General features: G+C 42.7%; 1 protein-coding gene across 5 annotated transcripts; it reads left to right on the top strand.

The window, feature by feature from the left end:
* The first annotated feature begins 935 nt into the window (after positions 1–935).
* Stx16 (syntaxin 16) lies at positions 936–24,145 on the top strand. 5 transcript variants are annotated; one of them, XM_026412242.1, is made up of 10 exons: positions 937–1,115; positions 1,772–1,837; positions 15,598–15,713; positions 15,835–15,942; positions 16,488–16,628; positions 17,547–17,712; positions 18,715–18,806; positions 19,315–19,458; positions 20,632–20,712; positions 22,689–24,145. In XM_026412242.1, the coding sequence occupies exons 3-10, from the start codon at positions 15,651–15,653 to the stop codon at positions 22,791–22,793; spliced, it is 900 nt and encodes a 299-aa protein (XP_026268027.1). In that variant the 5' UTR covers positions 937–1,115; positions 1,772–1,837; positions 15,598–15,650; the 3' UTR covers positions 22,794–24,145. The 5 variants fall into 5 exon arrangements, with proteins under 5 accessions (XP_026268022.1, XP_026268021.1, XP_026268023.1 ...); XM_026412237.2 differs by lacking the exon at positions 15,598–15,713 and adding an exon at positions 9,405–9,416 and having other exon boundaries at positions 936–1,786; XM_026412236.1 differs by lacking the exon at positions 15,598–15,713 and adding an exon at positions 9,405–9,416 and having other exon boundaries at positions 936–1,837.
* The last annotated feature ends 366 nt before the right edge of the window (positions 24,146–24,511 follow it).

Below are 24,511 nucleotides of genomic sequence, written 5' to 3'. Positions count from 1 at the left end.
CTGGCTGCGTGTCTCCTCTCCCGCGGGAAGGCTAGGGACACCTGCGCGTGCGGGAGAAAATTTTCAACGTACGCAACAGCGGGTCCGCACCGCCCCGGGTTTGGCGGTCGCCAGCCTGCGTCACCGCGCTCGGGCGCCAGCGGCTGGGACTCCATGGGCCCCGCGGAGCCCTGGAATCCGGCTGGACGAGCACCGGCAGGCAGGCGGGCACAGTCAGATGACAAAGTGGGCTTTATTTCGCGGGGGGCAGTCAAAGTTTTCTGCGAACTTTTCCACTTGAGAACCACAACCCAGCAGTGCCCCCTACAGAAAGCGCAGCTGGGAGGGTGGGTGCCCCCAAGACCCCCGACTGCTGCGGGAGGCGCGGCCCGGGAGGCCTGGAGCACGCGCTTCCTTTTTTTCCCCTCTGGTTGTTTTTCTGATACATCTTTTTTTTTTTCAGAGTTAAAAAAAAAAAAAAAAAGTGTGAGAGAGAGAGAGAGCGTGCGAGCGAGCGAGCGAGCGAGCGAGTCGCGCCGCCGCCTGCAGTGGAGCGTGCTCGGCCTGCAGAGGCAGTCGTCTCCCACTTTTCCTCTCCCGCCCCCGCTCCGCGCAGCCAGCGCGGCCCTGCTGGAGCCCAAATTTGCCTGCCGCACAACTTCCACTCTAATGCGGGCGCCAAGGCCCCTAGCGGCGGTTCGCAGCGTGGGGGCCACTTTGCCGAGGCTCGGACTGGCCGGCTCTTCGGTCTCAGCAACAGAGCCTACTTAGAGAAAGGGAAACCGAGCGCCCCGAGAGAACCCCGGGAGAGGGCGGAGCGCTCCCGCGCCGGGGCAGGGGGGCAAGGGACAGGGGGGCAAAGAGCTCCCGCTCCCGGAACGTTGCAAACAAAGCTTGCGAGCGTCGCAGGGGGGCACTCGCGAGGGACGGACAGGAAGAGGGCCAGGGGGGACGCCAGAACCCGGGACCACGGCACGGAAACGGCCCGGGGCTGGGCTACAGTCAGATCCGGGGATGGAGGGAGCCGGAGAAGAGGCGTGAAAAGGCCGGGGAGGCAGGCCCTGCTGACCTCCTGGAGGCCGGCAGCCTGCTGGCAGTGGAGGACCAGGCCACTCAGGAAAGGAAGGGGTCAGGAGGTCGGGCTGAGCGTTGGCAAGCTCGGTCTGCCGAGTAGGGAGCTGCAGGCGCTCTGTAGTTCAGGGCTCGGGCCTGCTTCGGGTTGTCCACACAGAAACCTAGAGCGGGCCTCGCGCGGGTGGGGGGGCGAGGCGCCTGGCGTCAGGGCGGGGCCTAGCGCAGCACCCGCGCTAGGGCCCGGGGGCCAGGACCTTTGGGGGTCTCAGCAACTGAGAGTGGTAGGGGGCTTCAGGCCCTCCCACTTCCGAGCTGGATTGGCGAGTTAGACGCTTGTAGATCGAAGGTTGGATTGGGGTGGGGTCTCTGGGACGTTGGCCCGCTAAGCAAGGATTGGGGGGATTCAAGTGCTTAGAGATCGAAGTCAGGTCTTGGGTAGGGGGAGTCAGACAATTGGAAAGCCTAGGTGGTTATTTGGGGAGGGGTCTTTGCGCTTTGGCGGAGCGCAAAGCTGCGCTTTTCGGCTTTGGGCCTCGTGAAGAGAGGCTTCTGTGAAAGGGTGGGCCGGCTAGGCCAGACCAAGAGAAAGTGAATCAATCAAGACTATCAGTGGGCGGGGGGACCCTGAGTGGGGGGTCACAAAGGGTGAGACATGGCCACCAGGCGTTTAACCGACGCTTTCTTGTTGTTGCGGAATAATTCCATCCAAAACCGGCAGCTGTTAGCCGAGCAAGTGAGTAGTCACACCACCTCCAGCCCTCTGCATTCACGTAGCATTGCTGCGGTGAGTCTCCTGGCGGCCTCTCCGACACACGCACCGTGTGCACTGCGGCTCCGCCTGTCTGTCTGTCTCTGTCTGTCTCTCTGTTTAAAAAAAAAAAAGAAGAAGAAGAACAATAAGACTAAGAATAATACGGAAATGCAAGGTGTCGTGGCTAGGGTCAGAGGGCCTCTATAACCCTGGTTGGGGAAACCGTCCTAGGCCCCTGCCCCACCTCTGCCTCGCCCTCTCACTTCCGCAGCCCTCCCAGTCCTCCCCCCTCCCGCCTTCGTCACTGCAAGACCGGCGGCTTCCAATTTACATATGTTTTAACACTTGGATTTGGAAGCGTTGGGCTTTTCTGAAGACTTCTTTTTGTTTTGTTTTGTTTGAAGCTCCCCCCGCCCTCATGGTGGGCTTCACTTGGGCCCTAATGACTTGAGTTGCGGGATCGCAGACCCAAATCTTTGCAAGTGAACAGTTCCCTTCCCCCAAAGAGGAAGGAGTTGTGTTGTTGTTGTTGTGTGTGTGTTTTCCACCCCTTTTCTTTTAATGGCCTCGCAGCCCTCTGTGTGGCCATGTTCCCTATGAATAATTGCTTCACTGTTTTTCCTGGGGGCTCATGTTTGTGCGACTGTGAGGTGCGAGGCTCTTCATTTTCCATTTCCCAGACAGGAAATTAAGCTTTCCCCTGCATTCGAACTTTTTTAAAAAACATGATGTATATGTGAAAATTAACCTCTCAAAATAGCACATGTTCTTTTTAAATTTTTATTAACCAGAACCTTCACTTAGCCTAACATGAGGTTTTTTTTTTTTTTTTTTTTTTTTTTTTTTTTTTAAAGCAAGGTCTTAGAAAGATTACTGTTTTAGGGTTGCTTTTAATGGGGCTAACTTTCCTTTTCTGAGCCTCAGTTTACTGCTCTTTTAAATAAGGGGGCGGGTCAGGGTGATTCAAACAATAATGTTGATTATTAGCTCTGTAATATCTTTAATTGAAAAGTGAAGATACAAAGCTCGTGTTAGTAGGGGGCTTCCTGCTCTAGCCAGGCTAGGTTTGAATGGAAACAACTGGAACATAGGGGAACAGTAACCCCAAGATCTGATTCTTGGGGATTATGCTTGAAAGAGAGCTTTGAAATCCAATGTTTATTTCACCTCATAGTAGCTGTACTGCCTTTTAATTTTTTTCTTTATTATTTATCCATAATACTAAATAGAAAAATTATGGCAAATGTTATAATTATTGACATGTCTACCAATACAGTTTTTCGTTTTTGTAAGTCGTGGTGGAAAATATCTTTAGCCATATTACTCATTGAAAAGCGATTTTAAGCCATGTGTGCACTTTCAGGAATAAAAGGAGTAAACTTTGGTCAAAAAGCATAGAAAGCAAGGACTGGATATATTGGGTTTCTATTTATTTACATGAGAATTAGAAGGCATTTTACATTTATGAAAGGAAAGAAATGGTATTATACAGAAATAAAAGTAAAGCTGTCAAGCACAGAAACAGGCTATGTCTAGCGCTAATTTTGAAAACAGTGTCCTGAAATAAGCCAAGAAATAGAGTGCAGAAACTGAAGGAATGAAATTCCTCAATGGGTCTTTAGTTATGTTAAATAGGAAGAATTGCATGCTCCTTAAATGACTTGATTTTATGCTTCTTTGTAGGGGGAAAACACGGAACTAAAACCCGTGTTAATGCTTCTGGGGTCTCACTTTTAATTAATAAAACATCATTTTAAATTTTTCAGTTATAAAATTCAACACACCCTGAACCTTTGTGTAACTTGAGAATTTTTTCTTTCTTTTTTTAATCTTTAAGTCTGATGATTTTAAAACCTGGTGTCTGAGACGGGTGCTTTTTAAAAGTACATTTCTGAGTCAAACCACATTTTAAAATGCTTTTCTAATTTCAAAATTTTTTTAAATATGTAAACTAACTAAAATAATTAAAAATAAATTACTGAAGTGTACAATTTTGGGAAAATAGATATGTCGGGAAATGTATAGATATATTTAGCTAATTCAGTTTCTTGAAAGTAGATTTCTAAATCTAACAAAAACACATGTTTTAAGTCAGAACATTAAAAATATTTTTATGTCACACCATTGAAAATGTTATATGCCTATATTAGTGGGAGCATTTAAAATCTTTTTCTGATCCTTAAAAACAATCAGATCATTTCAAATATCTGTGTAGTCAATTCAGAGTCTAAAAAATAGATCTTGAAGTCTAACAAAATTAGTTTGCCTAAGTTAGAATTTTAAAACAAAGCACATTTGTGAATTTTGATTGTGTACATTAGACACTTCGTGCCATCAATTTCTGAAGTGTTTAGGGCGAAGTATTACACCTTCTGTTTGCTTACGGGTGATTTCACAGAAACCATTTCTGCGCACACAGAATCAAATATAGCCAGGTGTGAATATATGTAGAGATTGCCGTTTTTTACCTTTTCTGGACATTTGAAAAATTATAAATATTTTGGAGAAAAAGACATGGCTAATGTGATTTTTTAAAAACTGTGATTTTTAAAAACTATGATTTTCAGTGTTCCTCACTGCACATCTAGCTCAAATATTTTAAAACCTCATTTCTGACTTGATAATTTTAAAGCCGTATATCAAAGCAAAACTATATCTGTCAGATTTGATATGGGCTAGGTTTTACGAGATACTAAGAAATACTGATGAATTATAACTAATAATTAATATTGTTAATTTTAGTAGAGATGCCTACTGAAATGTTTCCAAATGAAATGTCAAAACGGCTGTTACTTATTTAAATACTTAATTTCCCTCAAAAATAGAGGAAGCCAATAAAGCAAAATGCTGTTAATTGTGAAGTCTACAGATGAATATGTAAGAGGATATTTTACCATTTTTACATACTTTGTTTGAAAAGTAATAAATAAAAACTTAAAAGAAATATGTTTATCATAGAAAAATAAAACAATTAAAGAGACAATTTATAAATGTGTATATCTAAACTTAGATAATTAAAAAGGGAAGTAACTAAACACAAGATTTAATTTAAAAAATTGAAATTGTAACATGAAATTTTAAGTTCCTACTTAGAATAAAAACTGTAGAAGTTAATTTTGGTGCATTTGTTGTCTTATGCACAATTAAAAATGAATTACTTCAAATAATTGATTTTTTTAAAAAATGTAATGCTGGATTTTTACAACCCTGTTTGAGGGGAAAACTGCAGAAATTGATTGCAAAGTGGCATCTGTGTGTATGTGGTTTCACAGACTACTCAAAACAAAGCACATCTAATACTTATCCCCAAAATTTAAATCCACATTTCTTTGAATACTAATTTGAAGAAAAAGCTAGAAGTTCATTGGTAGTGGGGGTTATTGTAGGTACCTATATATGCATTGAGATTTTTTATAGCATTCAGGCAAGTATGTTACAAATAAGCAGGAATTTAAATATGTCACAGATAAGCAGGAATTTAAACCTTTTGTTACCGCGTCAAAATGAAAATCTTCAAGGGCCAGAAGGGACTAAAAAGTCATTTGGCCCAATATCTCCCAATTGTTGACAACTGCCTGCCTTTGCCCCATCACTTTCTGTGACAGCGGGGCTCGGCATTCCATACCTTTTACTACTGAAGCGTCTTTTCTTTTATTGACTTCGATTATGTCTATGTCTCCCAGCCTGTAGTCCTTGTTTTACTTTTTTTCCCCTAGGGTCTGTGTCACAGGAAGGCTCTTTCTCCTTCTGCATGAAGACCCTGAAGCCTTGTCCCCCGGTGTGTTGTTTTTTTTTTTTTTTTTTACCCTAGGTTTAGAAGTCCCGGCTCAGACGCATGGTTTAATTTCTTTCCTAGAAATAAGGTCTAGTTTTTCTGTATCTTTCTTAAATTTCAGTGCCCAAAACTGAACAAAATTCTACTTATTAGTGCATTTTGTTGCATTAATATTAGTAAAACTAATTGTTAAAAGCAGACTGGGGTTTGATTTTAGTCTCAGGAAAACACACTTGTTGGGTCGTTCTCTTGCACTCTGTTTTGGGCACCCCGTCATGTTTGTGCCTCAAGGCAGCATGAAATAAAAGGAAAAAGCTGTGGATGGTTAGTCTGGGAACTCAGGGGAGTCCCACTCTGTTGCAAGAGCCTCATTTGTAAATTGAGAAGTTTGAATTAATAGTAGTCCTGTGTATTCAACAGTTGTTTTCTCGAGTTCTTTTTGAATATGTTGTTTCTCCCAACCAAAGCACATAGCTTTTTTTGTTGTTGTTGTTTCTCCCAACCAAAGCAACTAGTATTTTGAAAAGGGAAAAACCCATAGTCAATAACAGTATTGTGGCTGTCCGTTCATGTTTACTGACAAAAATCCTGAGAAGTAGCCCTGATACCGAGCAGAAATAACTTTTTGACGTGGTATCGGCTGAGTGTAAGTTTTAAGATAGCCACTCATACAAGCAGTTCCAGGCAGTTTGGCTTCAGGAAACTGAAATAGATGTACAAGTTCAAGAATCATTAAAAAGTGTAAAGTCTTGAATGAATGAATGAATGAAAAGTGGAAGTTGAGCTGCTGTTCATTTGATGAGATGCTGTATGGATTTTTGTTTTCTTTGATCTCCTGTAATGAATCTAATGCAGGGCTGGAGCTACATTGGTAGGGTTTACCACATAATCTATGCTCTGCTTTAAAATAATGCATAATCTATAAATGGAAGCTTGAGTTAATTGGTCTTAGTTTAAAACTAGCACATTATTTTTAATAAAATATGTGCTTTAAGAAGAAAAGAAAATAAGGATTAACTCTAGGTAAAAGAAATCTAAGCTCCTTATTCAGTGTTGACTATAATATTAGCTAAGATTTTATTGAGTGCTTATTGTGTGCCCGGCATTGCACTGAACCCTCTCCTTGAGTAACCTCATGTCATCCTCACAGTGCCCCACCTCCTAGGTGCTTGTGATACTGGAATGGGTATAGGTATAGAGGGGTTGGAAGTTGGCCGAGCATCACCCATCTCATGAATGGGGGGCTCTGGGTGGAACTGAGCTCATGTGGCTAGAGCCCCATGCTCTTACCTCCTGGACCACACTGGTGCTGGCTGTTTTCTAGAACACGGGTTGCAGACCCTGGAAAATGTAAAGATTTGTTGTTAAGGTGCATTTCTTTCCTTGCAATAGGCTGGACCAGTCTTTCTTCATCTCTGTGGCCTTCCCTAGTCAGTTCCAACTTGCATAGTGAAGGTTCTGAGCCCTATTCAGGCTGTCTGTTGGAAAATCAGTTCTCTGTCTTTAGAATCCAAGTATGAAATCATTGTATATTTCTCTTTAGATCTATTTGCTTTTCTGCTTTTAAAGGTTCCATTTGAGCAGTGAGGCTTACTTGAGAATAAGGGTACTTTGTTGGATAAAAGTGAAGCAAGCTTTTATTTTGGCAGTAATGGAAATAAAGTAAATATCACTATAGCATAGACCTGTATTTCCAACTCATTTTGCTCAACTTTTCCAGACTTCCTGAGTAAACACAGATGGGTTTCCACTTATTTTTCAGTTTTATGTAGAAAGTTTTTTAGACTATAAATTCCACATGCTACTAGGAGTTTTCAATATTTGCTTGATTTCATGCCATTGGTAGGTCAGAAACTTAAGATTTAGACATTATAAAGATTTAGAAGGTGTAGATATGTAGAAACATGTATTCATTCGGCTGTATTTTGTTTTTTCCTGGTGGTGATTCTCAATGTTTTCATTCAGATCTTCACTAAATGTTCTGGTAATTTTGTGACAGGGGGTTTTGAAAGCCTTCTGTTTTTAAGTAGCAAAATGGGGGGGGGGCTCTATGAAAAGAGGGCCTTCTGAATTTAATCCCTGTGCTGTGGCAGCTGGCTGTTACAATAAGTCCTGAATTGTTAACAAAATTAGGGAGGCCGAGGATGGCATGGAAAGAGGTCTGGACACTGGGGCTGTCCCCATCCTAACCATCAGCAAGCTCTGTGACCTTAGGCAATGCATTTTGAAGCTTAGTTTTCTTATTTATAAGAAAAGAGTTGTGTGTAGCCCTAGAATCTCAGGTTGCAGTTTTACCTCTTCTCATCTAATAATTGTAGAAATCAAAAGAGCAGGGTGTGTGTTCTCCAGCATCGAAGGCTGTAGTGCACAGCAGAGATCCTGACCGGGGTTTGCGATGATATTTTGTTCAAAGATTAAACGCTGCAAAGCGGGAAGAGGTCGGAGCAGCCATGGTTAGGGTTTTGGCTTGCATCTAGTTTTATTGATAAAAGGTGTCATGCTTTCTTGCTGGAAATGTTAAACTATAAAACAAACATTTTTCCTTTTTAAAGTAAAAGGAAATAAGATCAGATTTCCATTGACACTTTCTTCTCCCGGTATCTTCTGGCACAACTGTGAGGGGCATGTATTTATAAATACCGTTCTCCTTTGCCCCCAGCAAATTGTAGGAGTGAGGAAGGTTTTCAAGTTTCTAGAATGTCACCTCTTGAAGTTCCACCTAAGAAGTGTGGGTTGAGTACATTTTATTGCTATCATTGTGTAGTCGTGTTTTGATCCTGATAGACCAACTTCATTTGCACTATTAATTTTTAAGTGAGAACATTTTGTGTGTTTTTTTTTAATTTTCTAAATTTACTGCTAAACAAGAAAATCAACACAGTTGATTATTGCAATTCACCACTAATTATTTCCATGATCAATACTGTAAAAAAAAAAGACCTAGTTGTTTAGATTATCTGTCATTAGTAACTGTCTATTCAGAAGATAGAGTTCCACGTTGATCTAAAAAGAATCTTTATTAGAAATAGAAGCTCAACTCCCCCTCCCCAATCCCCCTCACAGACAGCTCTCTTTATCTTTTGTTTTGTCTTATTTGCTTGCTTTTATAATAGCCTTATAGATGATTGTGTGCTTTCTAGACTGATAATAATACATACCAAGCAAGTATTGAGAATTTTTCTTTTATTTTCCCACCTGTGTTTTCCCGGGAAAGAGTGGTTTCTCGGCTCTCCATGACCACGGATCAAGCCATGTCTGTGGGATTTTGTTTGTAGAGCTCTTACACATGGGGTCGCTCAGATAGCTGAATGCAGTAGACAATTTTGAGGGTTGTTCATTTTTTAATTTTGTTGCATTTGCAGGGCTGATTTATATGTTAACATATACATTTATTTGACACAGTAACGTTACATCTTAGCTTGTTCTCTTATTTAATCTTCCGCAGAAAATTTAGAATGTGGCATGGTATGTGATATTTGATATTTATGAAACAGTTTAACTAGTATACTTTAGTGAAAACAAAGTGTTTATTTCCATTGTATTTTAATTTTTACAACTATTTGTTTCTTATATCCTATTTCCTTTAACAAAGCAACCACAGTTAATAAAAATAAAAATATATCTTAATGCAGCTTTTATTTTTTAGAAAGCAAGAATCAGAAGGGAACAGTTTTAAATGCCTTGACTAGTGGATCTTTGTTTTTAGTCAATTTAGAGTTGCTTAACACCTGTTTTCTCACCTGCCGGTGCCTTGTCTGTCTGCCCCATGCCTTTCTTCCTGCTCTCCCTACCTGGACCCACCTGACGGCAACAACACATCTGCAGGAGCTGGATGAGGTACTGTGTTTTGGATATTTTTGCATGTGAGGTGATTTTAGTTTATAAAGTACCTCCTTTTCCTAAAGTCTTTGCTCATATATAAAATGCTAGTGGACATTATATATGTTTTAGCATTTGTTTTGATTATAATATGTCTAACAAAAGTGATGCTTAGATTTGTTGAGTGTCTTCACCCTGCATGAGCTGGTGATTAGAAGGAGGTGTGGGGCAGCATTTGCACCTCTTGGGAGGTGTCTCACCATTGGAAACAGCGAAAGTTGAGTGTTTTTTGAAATGTGAAGTTAGAGGGGAGTGATACTATGGCTCAAGTAGAGCACAGGAGGACATGCTGCCTGACAGAAGTCCAGGGAGGTGGGACTGAAGCCCCCACAGGGTCTTCCAATGTCTTCCTACTTTATTGTGTCTGGGATGACATGTGGAATGCATTTCTGGAGCTGGGCACTACATCTCGCCCAGCAGGTGGAGGGAGTGTGTGCTCAGGCACCTTCCTTCTAGCTCTCCTAGAAAGGTCGAGGGAAATGAGATGGCACTGCTGCCACCCATCCATCTCGGCACTTCTCCCCAGGGATGACTCTTGCAATGAGTGACTGCGGGGAAGGGCTCTTTGGTTTTAGTTATAGACTTGTACAGTGAGCTTCGAACAGGACCACTGCCTTCAGAACATGTGGGGTCCTGATAGACTAAGATTTATGTAAAAATTCAGAAAACCTTAACTAGTTGCTAGTATACAACTGAAATATCCTTCATTAGGAGCCCATTAAATAAATCCTACAATGTCCTCAGTCCCCAAGTTGTCTACCTGGCCACAATGCTTAGTGGGAAGGAAGCCACAGGCAAAGCAGCGTGGGTAATGTGAATCTTACCTTTCACCCCCACCCCACACACTTTTTTTTAAGGAAAATAACTCACATTTATGCTTGTATGTACTTTAAAAAACTGAAAAGATACACACAAAACCACTAGCAGTGAATATCTCCCAAGAGAAGCTGGGACTGGAAGGGACATTCCATTTCTACTGCACACCCTTTTTTTCTGGCGGAGGATGCATTCAACACGTGCACAGGTGACTTTTGTCAGTTGTTAAAGCATACTCTCAGCTGGAAGCTCCTTGAGCAGGTGCCACCAGTCCTTGGTGGGAGTTTCCTGCCTTGTTCAAGAGCTTCCCTGCTAGCACCCAGCCTGGGTCTGCAGAGGGGAGAGGTCACAATGAAGTTAAGGATATCTGGGGTGCAGTGGACATGGATGGTTTTGCTGACCAAACTCCAGCACTGTTAAGGCTCTGAGGCACATAGTGCAGGCAGTTTTAAAATAAGTGTAATATAAAATAGATGTTACTCCTTACTGAGCAGTTGGTAAGGTTAAAACCTGTGACCTTCAAAGGGCAATGTCTGATGAGGGACAAAAGCAAATACAGGAAGGACTCTGGGTGAAGGGGCATTTGCATGGGAGGCACACAGTGGCCCTGGTTGCCAAAGGGTCAGCCCTCTGAACCCATCTTCCCTTTCCCGCTTCCTCTTCAGTCAGCAAGTTCAGAGACTGCCTGTGTGCCGTCTGAGCTAGCGGGCCCTTTTCCTTTCCCAGGCTCAGCCTTTGGTGACCAGAGATCCCAAGTGCCCTTTCTCTGTTCATGGACGGAAGTGCAAGTGTGACAAACTCTTCCTGCCTGTCTACCTGGGGTGCCTGTGGCTACTTTACCCCGTTGTGTGTCTCACTTGCCACTTTTTCTCCTCCTCCAGCACCATTAGGTTTTTTCATGGAGTGTAGCTTCCAGAATTGTATGACTTGTTTTATTTACCTCTTCCATTCATCCCACTCATTTACTGCTGATTCATCCAGCTAATTGTGTGTTCATCACTGTGAAGTGCCAGGTGCTGAACCAGGAGCTGGATGTACTGGGATGGTCTACTCAGACTCCTCCTGGGCTAGGGTAGGCTTCACCCTGGTGTCTCTCTGCCTGAGCCCCCACAGAAAAGGCCTCTGTCTACCAGAGCCTGTTCCTTCCAGGGCTTTCTGTAGGTCACTCTGACAGTTGGTCACTCTACTACTCAAATCAAGAACCCTGGAGACACCACCTTCATTCTCAGAAAATGCTCAACAAGATGTCCTCTGAGGAAGAGATCCAGTACTGCCATTCTCTCTGCCAGGGAAGTGCCTGGCCTCTGTTTTGTCCTCCTCCTCTCATCTGCTTATGACAAGTCATCTCCCAAATGGCTGGGTTTTAAAAATTCAAAATAGAGAAACTTAAAAAAAAAAATCACAAGATATAAATGTCAGGCCCCCAAACCACATAGCTTGGGGAGGGGCAGGTGGTGTATTGGTGCCTGGGTCAGGTCTCTAGTCATGTCTGTGTGGCCTTGAGAAAGTCCCTGTGATCAGGCTGGTCCATTCCCCACCCCCAACCCTGCTCCTTAAGGGTTAAGGGTTAGTTAAGAAAAAAGAATCAGTGAAACTAATGATGTTTAATGTCAGGGTGGGTGATTCCCAACTTTTTTATTTCTATATTTTTATAGTTTAAAAAGTATTTTGTCATTTCATAATCTGGAACAGTATTGTTTTTAAATCAGCACATGTTGAAAATACACAGTGCTGACACTCAATTCTCTCATCCCTCTGCTTTTTCACCCCTCCAAGAAGCCAGGCTTTTAGCTTTGGAGTTTCAGGATGGTGCTGCCGCTCTGCAGTGTGCACGCCTCCTGCAAGCTGAGCGTCTGGGCTGCAGTCTTTAGTGTCCTTCTGTGCTTGGTAAATGGCCCTCTTCCGGGCAGCTCAGAGTTGTCAGTGTTGTCCTCATCCCAGTACATCGTGGCCGGGCTTGGTTTAGTTTTTAGCTTACTGACTTTCCCTATCCCTAGGAGGCTGTGCTGTGTCCTTAATCTTATAGCATACTAAGTCAGCCTGCACGCACAAGTGGGATTTAGAGAGGAAGTGAGCATGTTCCTTCCATAGATCAGGAAGTTGTCTACACTGTGCTCTTTAACAGAACTAATGTCCACATCTGAAGTGGATCAAGGGCAAAAGATGAGACTAGCAAGAAAGTCACTTAAGTGTGCTGTCTGAGCCTCTGCTGGAGTTTTTCTGCATTTCCACAGGTTAGGGTAGTATACTCCATGGTTCTTGGAGGACAACCCCAAGTTAAAGAGATAAGCATTCTTAAATTCTTAATTGTTTAAATCTAGGACCTTGAGCATGCTAGGAATATTCTTAACCATTAAGCCACATCCCTGGCCCTTTTTATTTTGTTTTGAGGCAGAATCTTGCTAAGTTGCCCAAGCTGGCCTTGAACTCTCAATGCTCTCAATCTCCAGATTAGCTGGGATCACAGGCATGTACCACCACACCCTGCTCTACAGCTTTTGTAACAATTTTTTCTTATTTAAAAAATAAGGGAAGGTGTTGTGTTTTTTTTTTTTTTTTTTTTTTTTTTTTTTTTTACTTAAGAAGCACAAGTTAATTAAGAAATGCTTTACTAACCAACACCGTATTTTTAGAGAGGGGGATCATGTTGAAATTAGGCAAGAATAAATAAAATGAAAATTACAGTTTTTTAAGGTCTGTGTGGAATAGGATGGCAACTGAAAGTGGATATGTATGCTGGAATTTCAGCAAACAAGAAAACGTGTTTTTAAGTGGCAAGTGAGATTTTTAGAAGTTGAAAGGGTGACTATTTGAGACTTAAAATGTATTTTTATGTTCATATTTGTTTCAAGTAATTGACATTTATTCTCAATTGTTTTCCTTCCCAAAATATCCTGTCTTCTTTTATAATAGTACATTACCAATTGGTACTGATAAGAAATGATACATTTCTTCTCAGTAGGGCAGCATTTCTATCATGGTGAGTTATGGCTGAAGATGCTATCAAAAAGGGGACAAATTGTTGGCCATTTGAAGTTTGCTATCCCAAAGAATGAGCTGTTCTCTCATTGGCAAACTACTGATGTGGTGTGCAGGAACACTCACATCCAACTGGGTGGGCTGGTGACCAAGCTTTCCTGGAGGGACTGCCTCATTAGCCAGCTTCTTTAGGACCCTTAGAAAAGTACATTTGCCCCAGGTTTGATTTACATCTAACTTGCTTAAAAGAATTGGATCCACTTTAGCTGTTATGTGTGGTTTACAATATTTTGTTTAGATAAAACAGTATTAGTCACAGTACAAGTAAATTTTAGCTTGATGTATATCAAGCTAAAGTGTGAACAGGTCAACTTATTTTGTTCATTATAAATCATTATACATAAATCATTATTGCTGTATTGAAATATGGCATAATAATAATAACATATGGTAGATTAGATAAGTGGTATAGTGGAAAATCTGTGGCTTATCAAAAGGTATGGCAATTTTAGATTTTGCTTAGTATAAAAAGCTGGAGTATAAGTTCAGGTTATTATTATAAGTTATTCCCTATTCAGCATACACTGTCAGTGTGCCGTTAAGTGACCATGTGGTTTGTCCCTCTGCCTTAGACAGTGTGTCTTTCACCAAGTTGGATGTGCCCCTCTGTGGCCCTGGATCAGGAACATGGAGCAGTCACCAGCACTGCCCCTGATTGTCTGCAGGCAGGCCACCTTTGTGTCTGCTCCACAGCCTGTTGGTAGAAGAGACCATTTTTTTCCTAAAACAGTTATGGAGCCTGTGCAGTTGCTGGGGAATGAATCAAAGTTCTGGGTTTTGTTGAGCTTTAATCTGATGGCTTGTCCTGATTCATTTTCTTAGCAAATTGCAGTTATATTTCATGGACCTGCCAGAGTGATTGGCAGCTTGTAGGGTGGAAGGGTCTTCTGGATTCAGCTGACCCAGGTTTTAATCTGTCACATAATAGCTCTGTGGCCTTGGGCAAGCTACTTTTCTGAGTTTCAATTTCTGTATTTATAGATTGGAATAATAGTTCCTAGCTCACCTAGTTTTTGTGAGGATTGAAATAATAAAAAGAATGTGAAATTTCTATTAGTGAACTCTTAAAAACAAACAAAAGGTGGTAATGGAGGTGATGGAGAGTCTACCACTTCAACCCCAGACAGTGCAGGTTTGGGTAATGCACCATTTGTTTAGGAATGGAGGCAACCCTGGGCCTGTGGCTCTAGGCCTTGGATCAATGCAGTAGACTGAATCCTTGCTTCCTGGCCTTCTGGGCTAGTCCTGGGGTCTGGTCCTGTCTGTGTGTGGTCCTTGCACAAGACTCATTTCCTGAGTGGATGCAGTGCCCGTGGTACAGAGGATACCCAGTGCAGAGCAAGGCAGGGCCTGGCTGCCAGGTTGGAGAGGCATGGGGTCTGGAAGGCAAAGACACCAGTTTGCTTTTAGGCATTTTGCTATGAGCCCTGTTCTGTATTTAGGGCTTATTACTTGAAGAGTTCTTTTAATCTAGATTTTTTTCTTATGTGATATTTGTTTTCTTTTACCTATGGGTTTTTAAAATTTTGTCTTCTTTATTGTTAGGTAAGCAAATAAATTTTTGCCAGATGAATAAAAAAATGAATTTAGATAATTGAAGGGAAGAGAGAAAGGAATAGAAATTCCTCACCTAGTTCTACAGTATGATTTAGAAATTTACAAGAGTATTATCTATAAAAGACTTTTATAGACCATTTTCCAATATTTTGATTTTCATTGGGATCTTCTGAAATTGCCATTTAAAAATTCTGAGCTCCAGAGGTCACCTCCAAATCTTTTCAACCCATTCACTGCCTCCAGCTCCCCCCCCCCCAAAAAAAAAGCTTAACCTTGCAAATCTGCGATTTCTTCCCATTCTTAAAAAGTGAGCAAGAGAGAGAAAAGAAAAGGAATATTGATATCATTTCAAAATAAGGGAGAATGTTGCCTCTGGGTTTCTAAGTAGGGAGAGAAATGACCGGTGAGACTGCACTGCGGGTGTCGAGCATCGCTCTGGCCTGTGGGTGACTGCCTGGGTCAGGCAGCTCTTTCACATGCTTTAGCACATGGTTGATGATCTCGTGACTGAGATAACTGGATCAATACTATTTACAAAATAAGCTGAGTGGATGTAAATAAACCTTGCTACTATTAAAATGTTGTATTCCGTTTATAGCCTAGGATTTCTTTTTACTTGTATCTGTTCACATTAATTGCTGAGGTTCATGCCATTCTATTGTAGATTGGTACTAAGAGGCCTTTCTTTTAAGGATCTTCTGTTGACTTTTTCATTACATTTCTATAGCCAGATCAAGTCAGATTCATGTTCACAAGTATGCCCAAGGAAATTAAGAACTGATGCATGAAAAGATAGGAAAACAGTTCCAAATCCTAAGTGTCAAAAGCAAGTTTATAATACAGGCAAGTGCATTTACTCCTATGTTTCTATAGCTCTTTAGGGAGCCACATTTAAAAGGGAGGAAGAGTTTCCTTACCTAAACTGAATCCAAAAAAATTTTAATGTCCGTTTATTTTCCTGTAGCTTGCTGATGACCGTATGGCACTGGTGTCAGGCATTAGCTTAGACCCAGAAGCAGCAATTGGTGTGACAAAGAGGTCACCTCCGAAATGGGTGGATGGAGTGGATGAAGTAAGTTGAATGAGAGTTTCTCAGTATCTCATTTTTTTTTTAAGTAATAATAACATGTTTTAAGATACCTGCCATGTAAACTACTGTGACTGTAGATGAAATACTTAAGCATTGGGTTTATTCATTTTACATACCACACAAGAAAAGTATGTGTTAATGATTTGGCTTTAGTTTTTTGTTGTTGTTGTTGTTTATTTGTTTGTTTTGTTGTTTTTTGGTTTGGGTTTTTTTTTTTTTTGTAGTTGTAATTGTAGGAGGACAGAATGACTTTATTTTGTTTATTTTTATGTGGTGCTAAGGATTGAACCCAGTGCCTTATAGGTGTGAGGCAAGCACTCTGCCACTGAAGTATAGCCCCAGCCCTTGGCTTCAGTTTTCATGTTAGTGGTAACCACCTGAATTATAGAAAGAAATTGAAATGTTATTCAAGGACGATGTTTAATTTCGGGGTAACTTGAAGGCCCAGCTCTGTTCTGAGTGTAGTTGTCTCAGTGACTTAGACACCTGCCAGGCATCATGGAGCTCTGGTGACTTCATTTATTCAGATACAATACGATGTTGGCCGGATTAAACAGAAGATGAAGGAATTAGCCAGCCTTCACGATAAGCATTTAAACAGACCCACCCTGGATGACAGCAGTGAGGAGGAACACGCCATTGAAATAACCACCCAAGAGATCACACAGGTGAGACCACAGAGGATCCTGGGAAGTTGATGGCCAGGCCAAGTCTCCTTGAGGCCATCTCAAAAGCCACACAGTATTGCCACTCTAAACCAGTTAGTGGACCATTCTAGAGTTTCACTTCCAAGCCTGAAGTTCTCAAAGGAACTTATAGTGGTCCTGAGGCCCACCAGGTAGCAACATATGGGTGCAGTGACCTGGAGATGTGGGGACTATTTTTTAATTGTTAGTAGGTGCTACTATGTATTAGTTAAATAAAAATTAAATTCAGAATAGTGTGGAATTCAATCTTTATTTTTAAATATACAATTTCTTTTATATACTAGTGCTTTAAAAATTTATGTTAAAATACATTCTCATAATTGAAAAAAAAAACAGCATGCTAAATTTTTTTATATAAATGTTTAAAAAATTGGTATATATAATTATACACAATAGTGGGATTCATTATAAAATGTTAAATCTGAATAATTTTTAACTACCATGGGCTGTGTTTAAGCATTAGTGTTTGTATTTTTATTTGTTTGAATCTCTTGCATGCCTGTCTTCAGAGGAGAAGTATCCTAACGTGGGAACACTGGTTTCTCCATGAATCCCTCTAACTCCAGCATTCTCCTATAAAAGTGGGAATGACGGCAATGCTAGTACCTGCCTTCCGGTGTGTGCGTGGGAATTAAAGAAGAGGGCAGTGATAGCAGGGTAGCTGGTAAAAATGGCATGAGGTCACATGCAGTGTGGGGCTCACTACAGGCACAGGGATGTGGGAAGGGGAACCCAGTTGCATCCTCCTGGGTGTACAAGTGAAGCTACAGGTGGTTTCCATCCCCGCAGCTTTCCCTGCACTGCTACATGGCACAGCATGCCCTCCCCCACTTTTATGTGGCAGAGGCCTTCTTGCCCTGAGCATGGCCATTCTCTCAGCTCTTCCACAGGTGCCAGCGTGCTGTGCAGGCCCTGCCCAGCCGGGCCCGCAGGGCCTGCTCGGAGCAGGAAGAGCGGCTGCTACGCAATGTGGTTGCCTCCTTGGCACAGGCCCTGCAGGAGCTGTCCACCAGCTTCCGGCATGCACAGTCGGGCTACCTCAAACGTGAGTGCTGCCTGCCCTACTGAAGGGACTTAGAGAAAAGAATTACTTTTTGTTCTCTTTGTTTCTTTTTTGCAACTCTTTCTCTATTTATTCCTTGTACCTTTTCCATTCATGCTTTTTGTAACAAAAGGAGGTCCCCTCCCCAGGTTAACCAGAGGATCCTAGAGTAGTTGACATCTAAGCAAATGTTTATTCCATCTCAAACTTGAGGAATTTGAAAATCATCCTAGCGTGTTGAAAAAAAATTGCTATTTTCTAGCTGTTGAAGCTTGGGAACTGCTCATAAATAGGTAAAAGAAATAGTTGTCATCACATGAAGCCACATATTTACATAACAACTGAAGTATTTGAGAATGCCTAACAAACCTTCTGAGAATAGCTTATAAGTACTTCCTGCCTTCACCACCACTTTGTTCAGCATACCTTTTCTTCCCAAACAGTTCAAAGCCAAACAGTCATATCCTCATTCTACTTACCTTGGAAATGGGGTTTTTACTTTGCCATTGCAACCAGCCAATAAAGTCCCCACATACTTAAAAAAAAAAAAAAAAAACAACCTCTCTTTCCCTTCCCTCTGACAACTGATAATATTTGTATTTTAATTGTATTGCCTCTGAAATTTGATTAGGGTTATTTGAGATTCTCAATAGAAATGCTCCTAGAGAAAATATTGATTTGTTGTTGTTGTTAATGTTTTGTAATAGCAGTTAGAGTGACCATTTCTGTTTCACTCAGAGATTCTCAGATGGTTGTGTCGTTTTGTCTTGGCATCAGGTGAGCTGTGCACAGCTAGAGTGGGACTTGTCTTAAAGGTCTCTCAAGGCTGGCACACCCTCGCATGTATTAATGCCCTCCTCCCCTCCCTAGAGCTGCTTCTCTGAAGCTTCTAGGAGATCTCCACTTTGACTGTTGAGTTTTACTCTAGATTTCCCCTTTTTAATGGTGGAACAGTAACCAGAATGGTTTACATATTCGAGTAAAGTGGATTCCTATCTATGATAGGCATGAAGAATCGAGAGGAAAGATCCCAGCATTTTTTTGATACATCAGTACCACTAATGGATGATGGAGACGATAATACTCTGTATGATCGGGTACGTGAAGGGGCTGCAAAAGTGACTGCTGTGATAGGCACTCCTCGGTTTCCTCCTGTCCTAGACCTCGACTCCTGTGCAGTGCAGTGCAGATGCAGTGTGCTCTTGACTCCCATGTCCACCAGGTAGCCTTTGCAGCAGGCGGAAGAACAGCCACACTGTTTCTTCCTTTCCAGAACCTGCAGAGAGACCTTGTAGTCTGGTTTCCAGAACTGTTAGGAAAGCAGTCTTACCCCGCTTTCTCAGGAAGAACCCAAGGAAGCACAGGGTCATCCCTGAGCCCTTGCATGGCTACAGACTGGGCTTCTTTCTATGTCCCCTGCTTTGGTGACAGTGCCATAGATCCCGCTGCTTGGGGGAATTTGGATCTTTCCTATTATGGAAAAATAAGTGCTTATTGTCGTGTGCTTTATAGAAATATTTTCAGAATTCGTTTTCTTTAAATGATATCTGAGCTGGCGTGCCATAGCTTTCCCAGTGGGGAAATTCCATGCTGTTGTTTCGCTAGGGCTTCACAGACGACCAGCTGGTGCTGGTGGAGCAGAACACGCTGATGGTGGAGGAGCGGGAGCGAGATATACGTCAGATCGTGCAGTCCATCTCTGACCTCAATGAGATCTTTAGGGACTTAGGAGCCATGATTGTAGAACAGGTATGCAGGTCCTCCTTCCCCATCTGTGAAGTTTCCTGCTGTGATGTGCATCCTTCTTCCGAAGTCCTTTGAATCCTGTATTTCAATCAGGGAAAGATTTGAACTGTGCTCTGTGTGCATGTGTACAGAAATATACATAGTAGGTATATACTTACAAGTGATTTACATTGGCTGCTGTCTTTCTCTATAAAAATATTAATGAACTTTTTTTCAGATAAAAAGAAATAAGTAGAAGTTGTAATATTCCCTGCTTCTGCCCCAGGGCATTGATATGAGCCCACTACTGTGGGGACCGAGCAAGCCCAGCCCTAACTCTGGCAATAGAGAAGATTTCCTCTCGGATTTTGGCGGGTTATTGTGTGATGGCGCTTAGAATCACCAGCTTCCAAGTAGAATTAAATTGTTGTTCACCGTTAAAATCTGATTAGGGCATTTTATTATCTTGCCAGCAGGGATTTGGGTCCTGATCCCCCTGAAACCAACTGCAGAATGGAGTGTTCAGGCTACACGAGATCCAGTTATATTAATTACTCCTGTGCTTCCCAGTGAACCTTCATCTCTCCTGATCTAGCATGTTTCCAATAAGAGTCCTGCCCTCCCTGCAGCCCAGTGTCCCCTTCTTCCTATAGGAACCCTGGAAATTAAACAATTAAAAACACTTTTTTTTGAGACTAGATTTTAAATTTTAGTTGGTAGATTGGAGCTTTCCGTATTCTGCTCTGACCCGTGGAGAATCTTGTTCACTTTTGTAGATGTAATGGTCAATGAGCAGATCTAGTCATGACTAGGTTGAGCAACAAAGTTGTCTCTTTGCTGCACAGAGCTTATTTCCATTGAACTCTATATTTTAAAAATCCCTAGTAAGTCTGAATACAGTGTATCAGACATTGGCTAAATCCAAAAAAAATAAAATCAAAAACAAAAACCTCAAGTTGTCAAGTCTTTCTTTTCCATGAGCTAGTCTTCATTGAAACTAACCCTGCACTCTGGGCTGGAGTACCTGATGTTGCTTGAGGGTCGACTCCTGCACTTCCATTTGAGCCCCCTAGCCACATAGTTAGGTGGTCAGAACATGCAGGGTGGATTCTTTCTATAAATTTGCATGTCTTGTATTCAAAGTTCAGTTCCCCCACTGCGACTGTTGATCCTGCATGTGTGTCCTTTGTTACTCAGGGTACAGTCCTTGATAGAATTGACTATAATGTTGAACAGTCCTGTATCAAAACCGAAGATGGATTGAAACAGCTTCACAAGGTAATATCATCTTCCATTGGTTGGGAGTTTTTAGAAAATGTCAGCAACTCTGAAGAGTTTGTGAGAGAATTCACAGATGTCCACCATGGCTACCGTTGGCATTCCAGTGCATGGCCAGCTCTCTGTGGTTGTGTCAACGCACACCACCATTTCATTCCAGCTGCTTTGCGGGATGCTGTTGCCATTTTGCTGCTGACCACGCCAAGTCTGTGCATTACCTGGAGAAGAGGGAGTTTGTGGGAGTGTGAGCGCTGGTGCTTTCATTCTTTGCTGATGAGGTGCCTGTTTCAGGATGTTTTCATGATATTTGTTCATTTCTTTCTGTTAAAAATCAGTGGGAAACATCTTAGAAGTCTCATGCCACGAATATTACGTGCACATGTTTTCTTTTAAAGGAATATAATAGTGCTTCACAGATAAAACAAATTGTGTCCACTTCCTTGTATTATGAGACTCAGTAGTGTTCCTAGCCACACAATGAGCCTTTTCCCAATTCTCTAACACAATACGATATTACTGTTCTAAAACCAGTTGCCAGACAGCCCAGATGACCACCTAACACGAATGACAGGTTTACAGAGCGCCCAGTCTATAGTCTGCCTCAGGTGCTAGCCATGGCTGGCACAGGAGGGACTGAAAGCAGCACCCAATGAGAGGGAGGCATGCCCTGCCCTTGCGGAGGCTGTTTAAGTATTTAGATTAACCCAGTTGCAAAGCCCTGTATATTAAAGTAAAAATCAACTTTAGTTCTTCACAGTGTGATACCAGATTCTGATATGCTGCTGCATTATGCATTGGTTTTGAAGTTTCTTAAATAACAACGAGTGGGGCATGTTTTGCATTCTAAAAAGGATGGGGGGGGGGACCTCCCCTCAGGAATAAACAGATCTAGGGGGACTAGAAATGTCCTCATGGGTTGTATTGTCTGCCTTATTGCAAGAGGCCTTCTGGTATGTTTTGGGTATTGGCCCTAGGCTTGGGTGTACTCATTAGGACAGTAGGGGTGCACCCTGGTCCCTCAGGGGAGGGCAGTGGGATCAGGCAGCTATGTCCTGGCACATGGCTCCTCTGAGGATGACTGAGCCTTAGTAGTCACTTCACTGTCCTGCCATTTCCTCTCAGTTGAGAAGGGGCTCCACCAGTGGATGGGGGGCTCACCAAGGAAGAAGGCAGGGGGCATGGAGGTGGGACAGAAAAAACTATGTCCCCGCCAGTTCTCCTCATCCACCTGGGATTGCAGATCTGGAGGGGGCCTGTACTCCCTGGAGTGCATGTTGGCCCCTTGCCTTCCTATCCTGCATAGGAAGAGGTTTTCTCAGGGGCTGTCAGGGGCAGTGGCATGGGGCGTGCTGGCATTTTTGCACCTCAGGCATGTTGGGTTATGTAGTGCTCCCTCTGAGCTCTCCCAGATGGGCCTCCTCAGGCTGGGTTTTTGGGAGCTCCTCCGTTTTTCTGAGTAGCACCTGGCACTGGGAGGGCTCGCCTCAGGTGGGCTCTACTCACAACAGCCATGGGGCACGTTTAACCCATTTCTGTTTCAGAGGATGAATGTTTTTTATTTCTAAGTTTAGGGGAGGTTGAAAATGAGCCTCAGCCGTCTGTTGCCGTCTGTTCTGTACCTCCTGGTTATGGGAACTGTACGTTCTATTCTCTTTCACAGGAAAGGCGATATGCACCTGTGTCTAGACATGGGACTTTCTATGAGGCTGAGGAAGCCAGAGTTGGGGGAAATCAGGTGCACCCAGATCCAGAAGCACAGTCTTTGGCATCTCTACAGCCTTTGTCTTAACAGCAGATCCCAACAATGTTTCCCCGAGTCCATGATTAAACCAAGGGATGGTTGACTAATGTGGCCTGGTCTTTAGCAGACACATTGCTACTTGCTATGCAGAAAGTGTCAGAAGCCTCTCCAGAAAGCAAGGCTACTGGGTTTGGGTTCTGGGGAAATGACTGTCTCTTTCCTCCTCTCCCTGTAGGCAGAGCAGTACCAAAAGAAGAACCGGAAGATGTTGGTGATCCTGATACTCTTTGTCGTCACCATCGTCCTCATTGTTGTCCTCGTGGGTGTGAAGTCTCGCTAGCAGTGTAGGGTTCTCACACCACTGCGCTGATTTCCTGGGTGTGGGGGCTCAGCCCACACCCCCGGCTACTGCAGAGCTGCATCCGTGGACTGTACGGGCACCAGGTGCAGGGTCCACCTCTGCTGCTGCCCCTCACTGCACTGGCGCCCCGAGTGGAGGCAGTGGGCCTTTGTTTTCATCTCTTTCAGGGTGCGAGGACCTTTACTCTTGTGACAGGGTGGAGGTTGGTTCTGTGCTCAGTTATAATTCATATTTTTTACAAAGTGAAGGTGAGTTGAATGTTTCTGGCACTGCTGTGGCTGCTCAGTGTGGTACGTCTACGTGCTATTTTTTTAGCAGTCAAGTCTGAGCAGCATGTTAAAATAATTTTTGGAAAAATTTTTTTTAAACCATGTGGTTTTTAAGAAATTTGGTACCAAAAATTTATGAGTAGAGGCAAAAATGCCTTTTCATCTTTCTCTCTATATTTTCCAGTTGAAACAAACCAAGAAGTCCTTTAAGAATTTATAATCTGTTCCCCATTAACTTAATTTAGCTTTTCCATCACTGCTAATGATCAGAGTAACAAAGTGTGAAAAATAAGAAACCATCATTGATGTTAATTAACACATTTAGATGGGCCAGTTAAAACAGCTTCATAAGTTTAAATTAATTGTAAATAGAATATTCCTCATTTAAAATTTTTGCACATTTCTACTGTAAATCAAAAGGGGTTACTAAGCAAAACCATCTCAGTTGAAAAGTTGGTGATTTGAACCAACCTCCCATTAAGAGGAAGCTTGACTGTGTCATGAATGTCACAGACTGAGCCGGTGTGTCCTGGTTGTCCCTGGCCGTCCTCACTCCATCACTTACATACTAACCACATAATGACCTGTTCAAACCAGACTCCATCTAATGAACTGTGAATTTACACAGAGGCCATTTTAAATGGGTCACCCCATTTAGGATTAGTGGATCTCAAATTATTAACCAAACATCACTCCATTTCAAAGTAAAATCTTCCACCAGTGGTTTGATTTATGGGCTCTTCTGCTGCCACTCAGCAATGCTGGGAAAGTAGTCCTGTTCCCGAGGGCGGCAACTGGGAAACCCTCACCCGTGGGAGTGGGACTTGGTTTCCCTCGCTGTGTCATTGTAGTGTCTCCCTCTGTGTTCCAGGAATTGGGGCCGGGGGTTGGGGGCAGTAATAACTCTGAAAACTGAGGCTGTTTGAGTTTTACTTGCCCAGTTTTAATTGATACCAGTGTAATTTTACTGGCCTTTGTGTAATTTTTTTTTATAGCTTTTTCATTGTTTTTGCTTCTCTTAAAGTTTTTAAGAAGAGCATGACCCCATTAAATGTATTACATTTTACTTGAACCGGTCACATAAAATGCCTCTCTAGAATTGACTTTGAAGTGGTTTCCAGAAATATACACTCAAAGCTAGACTCCAGTCATCCAAACAAATCGTGGGCTTACCACCCAGCCCCGGCCTGGCCTCCCCTTCTCTCATTGTGTCTGCCTCCAGGCGGCCTCCGGTTTCCTCTTTCTGAGGCAGGGTGGAGTGAGGGGCTGCCACAGGTGTGCCTGCCGTTCCCAGGCAGATGTTTACGAAGGAAGAGGAATGGATGCCTCCCCCTCATTTCCAAGGTGTGGGACTCTAGAGACCTCTGGGACCCCACAGTCAGATGGTGGTGGGGTGGGGTGGGGTGGCTCTCCCAGTTAGGGGTCTTG

The sequence above is a fragment of the Urocitellus parryii genome, chromosome 6 (assembly GCF_045843805.1).
Source record: "Urocitellus parryii isolate mUroPar1 chromosome 6, mUroPar1.hap1, whole genome shotgun sequence".
Taxonomy (NCBI): domain Eukaryota; kingdom Metazoa; phylum Chordata; class Mammalia; order Rodentia; family Sciuridae; genus Urocitellus; species Urocitellus parryii.
The sequence above is the reverse complement of the archived record's forward strand: the minus strand, read 5'-3'. Positions and strand labels throughout refer to the sequence as shown.

Excerpts from the sequence above, each read along its gene's own strand:
- Stx16 (XM_026412236.1), top strand. The coding sequence starts at position 1,706 with ATGGCCACCAGGCGTTTAACCGACGCTTTCTTGTTGTTGCGGAATAAT. Across the intron at positions 18,807-19,314 it reads ATAATACTCTGTATGATCGG|GGCTTCACAGACGACCAGCT; the intron begins GTACGTGAAGGG and ends TTGTTTCGCTAG. Across the intron at positions 20,713-22,688 it reads GATTGAAACAGCTTCACAAG|GCAGAGCAGTACCAAAAGAA; the intron begins GTAATATCATCT and ends CTCTCCCTGTAG.